The sequence below is a fragment of the Panthera uncia genome, chromosome A2 (genome assembly GCF_023721935.1).
Source record: "Panthera uncia isolate 11264 chromosome A2, Puncia_PCG_1.0, whole genome shotgun sequence".
In the NCBI taxonomy this organism is placed as follows: Eukaryota; Metazoa; Chordata; class Mammalia; order Carnivora; family Felidae; genus Panthera; species Panthera uncia.
The window spans coordinates 111315215-111328395 of record NC_064816.1 but is presented as its reverse complement, the minus strand read 5'-3'; the positions used below and the strand labels follow the sequence as shown (position 1 = coordinate 111328395).

Below are 13181 nucleotides of genomic sequence, written 5' to 3'. Positions count from 1 at the left end.
ACTGTTTTTGTTCATAGACAGATAACAACTGTCTGTATTAGAAAATCTGAAAGCACCAGAAAAAGACTCCTAGAACTAGTGACTATAGAAATGTTGTCACATATAAAGTTAACATACAAAGGTCACTTTCCTATATACAGCAATGAATAAGTGGAATTTGAATTTAAAAACACAATGCACACGAAAAAAAATATTTACATATAAATCTAACAAAAAAGGTATAAGATCTATATGAGGAAAAGTGCAAAACTCTGATGAAAGAAATTAAAGAACTAAATAAATGGAGAGATATTCCATGTTCATGGATAAGAAGACTCAATACTGTCAAGGTATCAATTCTCTCCCACTTGATCTATAGATTCAATGCAATCTCAATCAAATTCCCAGAAAGTTATTTTGTGGATATGAACAAACTGATTCTGAAGCTTACATGAAGAGGCAATAAGACCCAGAATAGCTAACACAATATTGAAGAACAAAGTTAAAGGACTGACATTACCAACTTCAAGACTTACTATAAAGCTACACTAATCAAGAAGACTTTGTGGTATCAGCTAAAGAATAAACAAATAGATCAATGAATCAAAACAGACCTGTTAATTATAGTCAACTAATTTCTGACAAAATAGAAAAGGCGATACAATGAAGATAGTCTTTTCAACAAATGGCACTGAAACTAGACATTCATATGAATCAAGACACAGACCCTACACTCTTCACAAAAAATTAACCCAAAACGGATCACAGATCTAAATGTGAAAGGCAAAACTAAAAACTCCCATACATAACATAGGAGAAAACCTTGATGAAGTTGGGTTTGGCGATGACTTCTAGATACAAGGCCAAATGCCATGAAAGAAGAAACTGATAAACTGGATTTCATTAAAATTAAAATTAAAAATTTCTGCTCTGCAAAAGACACTGTCAAGAAAATTAGAAGACAAGCCACAAATTATGAGACAATATTTGCAAAAGACATTTCTGATAAAGGACTGTGTTTTAAAATATACAAAGATTTCTTAAAAGTCAACAATAAGAAAACAACATGACTTAAGATGGGCCAAAAACCTTGCCAGACACCTCACCAAAGAAGATATATACAGATGGCAAATCAGCATATGAAAAAAATGTTCCAGATCATGTCTCAGAAAAATGTAAAATAAAAACAAGATACCACTATATATCTAGAATACTAACAATACCAAATGCTAGCTAGCAAGGATGTGGAGCAATAGGAATGGTAACGCAAAATGGTACAGCCACCTTAGAAGACAGTTTGGCACTAACAAAACTAAACATTCTTACCATACAATCCAGCAACTGTGCTCCTTGGTACTGACCCAAGGGAATGAAAATTTATGTCCACACAAAACCTGCACATGGATATTTATTCATAACTGTTAAAACCTACACAAAACCCAAATGATCTTCAGTAGGTAAATAGGTAAATAAACCGTGGTACATTCAGAAAATGGAGTATCATTCAGCACTAACATGAAATGAGCTATTAAGCCATGAAAAGACCTGGAAGAACCTTAAATGCATATTACTAAGTGGGAAAAAGCCAGTCTGGAAAGGCTACATACTGTATGATTCCAACTACATGACATTTTAAAAAAAGCAAAACCCTGGAGATAGTAAAAAGATTGATGGTACCAGGGGTTTAGAGCAGGCAAAACACAGGGGATTTTTAGGGCAGTGTAAATACTTTGTAGGATACTATAATGGTGAATACATGTCATTATACACTTGTCCAAACCCATAGGGATACACAATGCCAGAGGGAACCCTAATGTAAACTACAGACGTTAGGTGATAATGGTTTGTCAATGCAGGTTATCAACTATAACAAATGGACCACTCTGGTGGGGGATGCTAATGGACTATGTATATGTGAGAGGAGGGGGTATATGGGAAATCTGTGTACCTTCCTCTCAATTTTGCTGTGAACCTAAAACTTCTCTTTAATAAAATAAAGTCATAAAAATAGTTGTAAAATATTTTAAATAAGTATTTTTTTAATGACATGAGAAGGGCACCTGGGTGGCTCAGTCAGTTGAGCGTCCAACTCGATTTTTTCAGCTCAGGTCATGATCTCACAGCTCATGAATTTGAGCCCCATATCAGGCTCTGTGCTGAGAGCATGGAGATTGCTTAGGATCCTCTTTCTCCCTCCTCTTTCTGCCCCTCCCCTGCTTGTCCTCACTCTGTTCTCTCTCTCAAAATAAATAAACTGTAAATTTTTTAAAAATGGCATAAGAACTTTTAGAGTTTGATTATCATACCTCCATAAACTCATTTACCGTCATATTTATAACCTATTAATATCTAGTCATACTGGACTATTCCCTTTCAAAAGAATTTAATATTTTAATGTCTTAGTGCAGGTTATTATCTTTACCTAGGCTACCATCATCTCATTCTACCTCTTGTAAACTCCTAATTCAATGTTGAAGATTCTCCTCAAATTACTTGGGTGGCATTTTCTACCTACCCCTTCCCTCTCCCTTTCTCTGCAGAATTAAAAATTATCTTTCTCCAAAGTACTTTCTTAGTACCCTCCTTAGGGATCTTGGTTGTTCACTTGTTCACATTTCTAAATTATCCATTTATTCAATGCTGCAATCCTGGTAATCTAGGATCTAGTTCAATTGCCAGGGTAAAATAGATACTCAAAATACGTTGGCTGAATACAGCATAAATGGCAAAGCAATATGAATGATAAACATACGACAAAGAAAAGATAAAGTTAGATACTTATAAAAAGTAGTAAAACATTAATTTTAATATAATATGATCTTGAAAGATACCATAAAGACTATTTTTAATTATTACTTATATTATTTATATAATTTGTGTGGAAAATGGACAATCTAGCAGTATTTTCTAGCAATAATTCTCTGGCAGTAGTGTAAACAAGGCATTTGAATTTTTTCAGTATTTCTTTATTGTGAATGCTGTTTTGCATTCTTACAAAAAAGTAGAGGGCATTTTCAAATATTTACATTTTACATTACTGCTACACCTACAGCATATGTTTCCAACCAGTAAATGACAAAACGACCACATACCAAATGAAACTGATCCACTTTTGGGATTCCATCTTCATTTGTCTCAAATTTCTGATTTTGAACAGAAAGCTGTTAAAGAAAATGAGAACAAATAAATTCCCAATGTAACAAAACATTAACCCTTACAACCCAGTCAAATCTGGAACTCTTCAGATTCTGCAGAAAAAAGAAGGGCTCACTCAAAGGACACACATTATCTTTTAAAGAATAAAAACACTTTCATGTTAATAACTACTTGTTCACAGATAACAGTTCCTGGGGCTCCTCAAGTATCAATCAGATTTGATGAATAAACTACATGCAATTTCAATACTTCATCACCTTTTGAGTAAATATATTAAAACTCAGCAGTTTATATCATGTTGGTTGTATACATTAAGTACAAATAAATTAAGCATGTTTCTTTCCTCCCTAATACTTAACCTATATAATTCAAGAAACACGTGTTAAACTTTTAAAACTCTTACATATGGAGAATTTCTTTCATACACAAAGTATTCCAAATCCTATTTATTTCACCCAGCACCAACAACCATCAACCAATGATCACTTTTACCCTATGCACAAACCCATATATATTGTTTTTGAGGTAAATCCTATATGTCTCATAATTTCATCTGTAAATATTTTAGTACATATTTCTAAAAGATAAAGTCTTTTACTGTGACACAATATTATCAGATTAAAAATCAGTAAATTTTTTTTAGTAATTCTTTAATACAGGCATACCTCAGAGATATTATGGGTGTGGATCTAGACCACTGCAATAAAACAAATATCACAATAAAGCAAGTCAAATGAATCTTTTGCTTTCCCAGTGCACATAAAAGTTACATTTATATCATACTGTAGTTTATTAAGTGTACAATAGCATTATGCCTAAAAGAAAAACCATATATATATATATATATATATATATATACATATATATATATAAATTAAAAAATACCTACTGTTAGAAAATGCTAACCATCATCTAAGCTTCAGTGAGTCATAATCACTGATCACAGATCACCATAATGAATTTAATAATAATCAAAAAAGCCTGAAATATTATGAAAGTTACCAAAATGTGACACAGACACTACGTAGACAAATGCTGTTGGAAAAACGGCACCAACAAATGCTTGACACAGGGTTGCCACAAACTTTCAATTTGTAAAAAATGAAGCATCTGCAAAATGCAATAAAGTGAAGCACAATGAAACTAGATATGCCTGTATAAAATATCATTTTCAATTTTTTTAAGATTTTATTTTTGAGTAATCTCTATACCCAACATGGGGCTCAAACTTAACAACCCCAATCAAGAGTTACATGTTCTACCCAATGAGCCAGCCAGGCACCTCTAGTTTTCAAATTTTTAATCATCTTATAAATATCATAAGTTACTTTACTTATATAAAGTTTATTTAAATCCATACCCAAATAAGTTCCACACACTGTAATTTAAAAATGAGCAAAAAGACAGGGTGCCTGGGTGGCTCAGTCAGTTAAGCATCCAACTTTGGCTCACGTCATGATTTCACAGTTCACAGTTTGGGCCCCACACTGGGCTCTCTGCTGTAAGCATGGATCCTTTGTCCTCCTCTCTCACTGCCCCTCCCCTGCTTGTTCTCTCTCTCTCTCTCTCTCTCCCTCCTCCTCTCTCTCTCGCTCTCAAAAATAAATAAACATTTTTTTTTAATGAGCAAAAGGACTTCTGGTTTATTCCTGCTTCTCACCATTAAGTAAAACTATGTTTCAAATAACATAACAACCAAAGGCGATCTCCAAAAGGTCAAAAGAGGAAAATAAACTGATTAGAGACCCTGGGACGGGAGGAGTGAGAGTGACAGGGTGTCTTAAGGCCCCCACATAAAAAAAACAAAAACAAAAAAAATGTGACTCAAATAGGATAAACTCAAATTAATGAAACTTCTGAAAACTAAAAACAAAACAAAATAATCTTGAAAGCAACCGAAGAAAAACATTACCTACTGAGAAATATCAATTTGAATAACAGAGCATTTCTTATGTGAAACCATGGAAACCAGAAGGAAGTGGCACATCTTTCACCCGATAAAAGAACTTTCAACCACAAATTCTATATCCAGCAAAACTATCCATCGGGAAAAAAGGTGAAATCAAAATGCTCTCCGATGAAGGGAAACTAAAAGAATATGTCACCAGAAGACATACTCTTAAAGACTGGCTAAAGGAAGTACTTCAACCAAAAAGGAAATAAATTTTGAAAGAAGTACGGGGTGCAGCACCTGGGTGGCTCAGTTGGTTGAGCATCCAACTCTTGGTTTTGGCTCAGGTCATGATCTCACAGTTCATGGAACTGAGTCCTGCAACACGCTCTGCGATGCACAGCCTGCTTGGGATTCATTCATTCTCTCTCTCTCTCTCAATAAATTAAATAAACATTTAAAAGAAAAATGAATATTGGAGCATCAGGAAGGAGTAACAATGGAAAGAACAGAAATATGAGGGAATACCAAAGACTATCCCTCTCACCATAAGTTTCCTAAATCATATACAATGACTGATTGTATTACACTATCTCACATTCAAGACAATGCTGGTTAAAAGTAGGAGGGCAAAGGAACCTAAACAAAAGGCTTCTACACTTCACTCAAAGTGTTGAAACACTGATACCAGTAGAATGTAATAAGACACATACATATAATATCCATACTAACAACTAAGAAAACTACAGAAGGCAATACACTCAAAAACACCATAATAAATCAAGATCAACTCTTAAAAAATATTCAAGTAACCCAAAGGAAGGCAAGAAAAATCAATAAATAAGAAACAGAAGAAAAAAAACAAAACAAATAATAAAATGATAGATTTACTCCCAAAGTATCAATAATCACCTTAAGTGTTACAACAACATAAATTGACCTAGAGAGTATTATACTAAAGGAAAGTCAGACAGAGAAAGACAAATACCATATGATTTCACTTCAATGTGGAATCTAAAAAACAAACAAAATAGACGCATAGATACAGAGAATAATCTGGTGATTGTTAAAGGGGTGGAATTTGGGGGAGATGGACAAAAGATGAGAAAGGGATTAAAAGATAGAAACTTGTTATAAAATAAACAAGACATTGGGATGCAATGGAAAACACAGGGCATATGGTTAGTAATAATTCAGCAACTTTATATGGTGACAGATGGCAACTAGATTCACTTCATAATGTGTATATATAAATGCTGAATCATTATATTGTGCACCTGAAACTAATATAATATTGTAAGTCAACTACATTTCAATTAAAAAAATAATAAAATTTCCTAGTGTTAACTAGAAAATTCCCATGTTTTAAAAATATTTCTTAAATCACCATAAGTATCTACTACCTCAATTAAAAAGCAAAGACTTAGCAAATATAAAACACAATGCAATAGTATGTACAACCATATTTACAAGAAATTGACTTCAAATTCAACACAGTTTTAAAATAAATGGATGGTAAAAAAAAAAATACCACACAAAATTAATTTTAAGAACAAAGAGATGGTCATATTAATTATAAGATAAAGTAGATGTTAGAGCAGAGAAAATTAGTACAAAGAAGGATGTTACATAATGATAAAAGGATCAATACACCAGAAAGACATTACAATCCTAATATGTACACACCAAACAATAAGATCTTAAGATATAGGAAGCAGAAATGGTAAAGTTGAAAGGAGAAATACACAAATTCAAATTAGAGTTGCAGGCTTCAGCAGCTCTCTCAAAAACTAATGAAACTACTAGATAGAAAAACAGTAAGGATAAAAAGATATGAATAACATAATTAACGAGATGTAATTTACATGTATATGTATAGTAAATTCCACCCAATAACAGAATACACATTTTTTTTTCCAAGATCTCAAGAAATATTCACCAACATAGACCATATCCTAGCAATAAAACAAACCTCAACCAATGTTCAAGGATGGTATCACATAGATTACGCTCTTTGGCCACTATTAAATCAAAGTAGAAATAGAGAAATACAGTAAGAAAATGTCTGAACACACGAAAACTAAATACCACAGTTCTAAATAATTCATGGTCAAGAAGAAATCTCAAAGGAAGTTAAAACATACATAAAACAAAATGAAACGGCAGGTAAGATTTGCTTACTGACTCCTGAGATTCCCAGGAGCATCCAGACAAACTCTTAAGAACCATGTGGTTCAAGTGCTACAGGCTGAAATAGATTACTATTTCCCTTACCTCTGTTATCCTACACCTTTCAACAAAAGCTTCAATTTCCTATATTAAAACTCTTTAGAAGTGAAGTAAAGCATGGCTTCTGTTTTCCTGACTGAACCCTAACTGAGTCCTCAAAACTACATTCTATCCAGCATCAAAGCAAAGAAAATTGCAGATTATAAGAAGTTAATAAAAAGAAAACTACAGGCCCAAAAATGGTATCACTCAAGTTAAGCTCCCAAGTCAGTAAACCAAGACTTATTAATATCTAACTTAACTTCAGTTTCAACCTCCCCCCAGGAATGTAACCTCTAGCCAATCAACATAGGAATTTCCTGGTCAGCACTAGGAAATTTACTGACAAATCCCCTTTGTTCCCCTTAGGAGAATGATCTTGCCTAAAACAATGGATTTTTTGCAAATGATTCCTTTTATTCTACTTCCACTTTACCTTTAAAAACCTTTCCTTTTCTATAGTCCTTTGGAGCTCGCTTCTACTTACTAGATGGGACATTGCCAGATCCATGAATTGATTAATAAAGCTAATAGATCTTTAAAATTTATTCAGTTGACATTTTGTTATTTAACAAAGGCTTATCTTCTAACAAGCCTCTTACTAAGAAGCTAATTAGCCTCTTATTAGCATGAACTAGCACACTGATCTAAGAGATAATTAGAAAATTTTGAGAATTCATAACAGGTAAAAATGCCAAGGCATGATTAACTAGAAGGCAAGATGAGGGAGATGGAAGAATCAAAGTAGAACACAAGTTGTTGGCTCAGATGACTGGAAAAGGCTATTGGGGGAAAGTTGGGTGAAATGGGATAGTAGTAAAGAGTGCACATTCTGGAGACAGACTGGCTGGGTTTGAATCTTGGTTCCACCTCTTAGCAGCCATGGGATCCTAGACAAATCATCTAATTTCTCTTTGCCTCAGTTTCCTCACTCATAAGGCTGTGGGGAATAAGCTTAGGAATTCCCTGAGCTTGCACCGATGGGTCAACAAGCCATAAAGAAATAGAAAGACACAGGATGTACGCATCCAAAATTAGATAAACAAGATTAGGTAAACAGGGCAAAGGCCCCCAATATAGGACAAAGGTATAGGAACAGGAAATCTCAGGATGAAAATACCCAAGACTGGGTAAACAAGATTAGGTATTCAGGGAGGAAGCACCCCCCAATTTAGCACAATAGCAGAAAGCTGCTTTCACAGGAAGGAAGGACCAAAATAGGTAAATAGTTAAACAGGGCTATAGACAGCAGCAGGGCAAAGTTGCCCAGAGTGGAGCTAATTAGCAAAAGATAGATGCCTTGTTGACCCTGATGTAGCATGCTCTGTCTTATCCCCTAGGCTAGCTAAGATAAACAGATGGGGTACTTCATGCCTGCTGTAAACAACCATCTGCCTGGCATCAGGACTTTGTTTTTTATTGACCCAAACCCCTAATATGTTTTTACTGACCAAAACCCCTAATACCACATATCTTCAAAACCCCCTTTCCCTCACACCTATGAGTTAATGTTCACAGTTTAATTGTCTCTTTGTGCATGCCCATCATGCTTATAAGTCTTCTGATCCTAGTAAAAATGGAGCAAGGACCCTTACTCAGGCTCTTGTCTCCTCCTGGACATTAGCCTCTCTCTCATTTCAATCCTGCATCCACTCTCTTGCTGGACAAGAGAGAACTCCAGACCCAGAGTCTACTACAAAAGACCACTGCAAGAATTAGGTTGGATAAATACATGCAAAGTAACTGATACATAGTAAGTACTCAATAAGTGTTACCTATTTTTGTTTTTTAAGTATCACGTAACTCAGGACATAGGGTTAGGAATGTAAAATGTTGTTTTTATAAGGGCCTCTAGTCTTATCCCTAAGAATAGCTTGGTAATTAAATGTTGACAATAGTGAATCTGGTTGAAGAGTATAAAGAGTTTCATGATTCTTTGTTTCTGAGTAAAAATTTCCACAACAAAACAAAAACTAATAGTTGTGCTTGTCCTAACTGGCCCACTTTGATCTTAGGGATAATGGTTTGTATGACAGACTAGATTTCCTTTCTTATAATTGCTAGAAGAAAGATTAGAGCTATCCTAAGTGGCTTATCCATAGAAAATGTATTCATCAAGGATAGAAAAAAGGCTTGTTTTTCAATCAGTACTAATCCCTTTGAGTGCTATTTTCAGGTCATATCTGAGCCCAATGAACATGACCATGATCATTTTGCAGTGTCTGCTATAAGAAAAGAATGGCAACACATGAATTGTGTATCAGCAGTACTAAACAGGTTTCAGTGGTGGATATTTGGTAGTACTCTCATTCATGGTTTGATTTTATGTTCACACCCTCTCTTTCTTATCTACTTTCAATTTATCATGTCTTGTTCTATTTTAAAGTACTTCTGTGAATGAATTGCCTTGTGTCCTTTCTGGAACAATATAAGGTATCTAGTAAATTAAGATGAAGTTATGCAGCAGGAATGTACACACTACTGGAAACTCTGGCCAGAGAACTGGGTTACTGTCATAAATGTGGGAGCTACTAACAAATAAATGGTACCAGACACTAAGAGAGTAAATAAGAAAACCCAAGGAAAGGCTATACAGTGAAAATTTTAGTAGAATGTAAGGAAAAATGGTGGGGGCACTAACACTTAACATGCATTAAAGAAGAGTAAAGGAAATGCCCAGTCACAAAGGTAAAAGGAACTCAGAAGATGTGCCATAGAAAACAATGAGTGAAGAAATTACCGTGGGGGCACCTGGGTGGCTCAGTTGGTTAAGCTGCCGATTTCAGCTCAGGTCATATGATCTCACCATTTGGTAGTTCAAGCCCCATGTTTGGCTCTGTGCTGACAGCTCAAAGCCTGGAGCCTGCTTCAGATTCGGTGTCTCCCTCTCTCTCTGCCGCTCCCCCACACACATACTCCCTCCCTCCTCTCTCTCTCTCTCCCCCTCTCTCTCAAAAATAAACATTAAAAAAAAAAAAGAAATAATTCACACACCCACACAACATTGAGTCTTCAGTCTATGACCATGATGGCTTCGTATTTGTCTTTCTTTGCCCCTGCCCTGCTTGCACTCTCTCCCTCTCTCTCAAAATAAACATTTAAATAAATAAATAAATAAATAAATAAATAAATTACTGCGGATTTTTTGTTTTGAAATTTTTTAATGTTTATTTCTGAGAGAGACAGAGAACGAGCCTGGGAGGGGCAGAGAGAGAGGGAGACACAGAATCTGAAGCAGGCTCCAGGCTTTGAGCTGTCAGCACAGAGCCTGACATGGGGCTTCAACTCACAAAGTGCAACTTCATCACCTGAGCTGAAGCCCAACACTTAACTGACTGAGCCACCCAGGCACCCGTTTTGTTTTTGTGACACACCAGACTTAACCATATTTTTAGGCTGACGGAGAAGTACAGAATAAGAAGAAATACACTGAGGCAGTAATTGACATCCAGGTATAATTTATATAAAATATTTTATAAGTCAGTTAAGCACCAACTTTGGCTCAGGTCATGATCTCGTGGTTTGTGAATTTGAGCCCCATGCTGGGCTCTTTGCTGACAGCTCAGAGCCTGGAGCCTGCTTCAGATTCTGTGTCTCCCTCTCTCTGCCTCTCCCCTGCTCATACTCTGTCTCTCTTTCTCAAATATAAACATCAAAACAATTTTTCAAAAAAAAAAGGCCCAGAAGCATTTTTGCTGAAATTGTATTGAATCCATAGACTTATTTAAGAATTCACATCCAGAGGTACCTGGGTGGCTCAGTCAGTTGAGTGTCCGACTTTGGCTCAGGTCATGATCTCACAGTCCATGAGTTCAAGCCCCACGTCAGGCTCTGTGCTGACAGCTCAGCCTGGAGCCTGCTTCAGATTCTGTGTTTCCCTCTCTCTCTGCCCCTCTCCCACACACATACACTCTCTCTCTTCTCTTCTCTCTCTCTCTCTCTCTCAAAAATAAACATTAAAAAAAAAGAATTCACATCCATACAACATTGAGTCTTCAGTCCATGACCATGATGCAACTCTCCATTTATTTACATCTTATTTAATTTTGCTCAATATATCATAGTTTTCAGGGTATAGGTCTTACGTATCTTTTGTCATGTTTATCCCTAAAAACTCCGTATTTTTGATACCTATGTAAATGATTTTAATTTCAATTTCCTATTGTTGGTTGCTAGTATAGAGAAATACAGTTAATTATTATGCTGACTACATCCTGCAACCTTGCTAAACTTACTGGTTAGTCGTAGTAGCTCTTAAGTACATTCCTCAAGACTGTACATAATTAATCATGTCATTTTTGAATAAAAACAGCTTTACTTCTCCATTTTTAAACTGTATGCATTTTATTTGTTTTTGTAGTCTTATTATACTGGCTAAAACTAGGATCAGCAAACTCTCACTTGCACACCAAATTTATGCCACTGCTTATTTCTTATACAGCCTACATGCCAAGAATGTTTTCACATTTTTAAGTGTTTAATAGAAAATTAGGAGTGTCTGGGTGGCTCAGTTAGTTAAGCACCCAACTCGATTTCAGCTCAGGTCATGATCTCACAGTCATGAGATAAAAACCCACATTAGGCTCTGCACTGACAACACAGAGCCTGCTTGAGATTCTCTCTCTCCTCTCTCTCTCTCTCTCTGCCCCTCCCCTGCCTTCACGCTCTTTCCCTCCCAAAATAAATAAATAAACATTTATTTTATTTATTTTTTTAATATGAAATTTATTGTCAAATTGGTTTCCATACAACACCCAGTGCTCATCCCAACAGGTGCCCTCCTCAGTGCCCATCATCCACCCTCTCTTCCCTCCCACCCCCATCAACCCTCAGTTTATTCTCAGTTTTTAAATAAACATTTAAAAAGTAAAATAAAGAAAAGAAAAGAATACTATTTCGAGGCACCTGGGTGGCTCAGTCAGTTAAGCATCCAACTCTTGATTTCAGCTCAGGCCATGATCTCCCAGTTCGTGAGTTCAAGCCCCATATCAGGCTCCGGGCTGGCAGTGCAGAGCCTGCTTGGGATTCTCTCTCTCTCTCTCTCTCTCTCTCTCTGCCCCAATCCCTGCTCACTCTCTCTCTCTCTCAAAAATGAATAAACTTGAAAAAAAAAGAATACTATTTCATGACACATTAAAATTATATGAAATTCAAATTTCAATTCCATAAATAAAGTTTTACTTATTTATTTATTGCAACAGAGCCATTCATTCATTTACATATTTTATGGCTACCTTATGGAGCAGCAGAGACTATATGACTCACATAGCCTAAAATATTTACCATCTGGCCCTTTACAGAAAATTTTGCTGACCCCTGGGCTAGAACCTCCAGAACAATGTTAAGCAAAAGAAATAAAAACAGAAAAATATAAAAAAAGAAAAACAAAAAAAAGAAGTAAAAACAGATATTCCTCCCTTGTTAATACCAATCCCTCAAAATTCACAGGAAAGAATAGGTTTAAGCCATGGATTAAAAAACAGCTATTTGGTTTATAATGAAAACAGGAACACTTACTCAAGGCTCATTTAACATTTACTTTCCACATATGCAGGAACTGCTTACAGATTAATATAGGACAAAATTATCTTCACTGTTAATCTTGCCTTAAAGAAAGGTAAAACAATAGCATAATATGTAAAATATATATCAAGCAAATTGTAGAAAGTATACAATAGGTGACAGGAAGTATATGAATAGTTTTTGAAAAAACTGTAAAAAAAAGAAAAGAACAATTTTCTACTAAATTTTTCTAATTTTTCTTCTAAAAATCTACCACTGCTTTTCATCCAGAGCAATATGTTGAGCAAAACCACTATAAAATTATCACTTTATATACTTAAGCACATACAAATATGTTTGTACATATATATGTATATGTATATAT

The 13181-nt window shown here is 35.2% G+C and overlaps 1 protein-coding gene across 2 annotated transcripts in view; it reads right to left on the bottom strand.

Annotated features, from left to right (window-relative positions):
- Positions 1-13181, bottom strand: part of STK31 (serine/threonine kinase 31) — a 76270-nt gene that overhangs the window by 7657 nt on the left and 55432 nt on the right. For both annotated transcript variants that reach the window (XM_049642923.1, XM_049642925.1), the window contains exon 23: positions 3072-3140. In XM_049642923.1, the coding sequence (XP_049498880.1) occupies positions 3072-3140 (69 nt within the window). The remainder of the gene's footprint in view (positions 1-3071; positions 3141-13181) is intronic.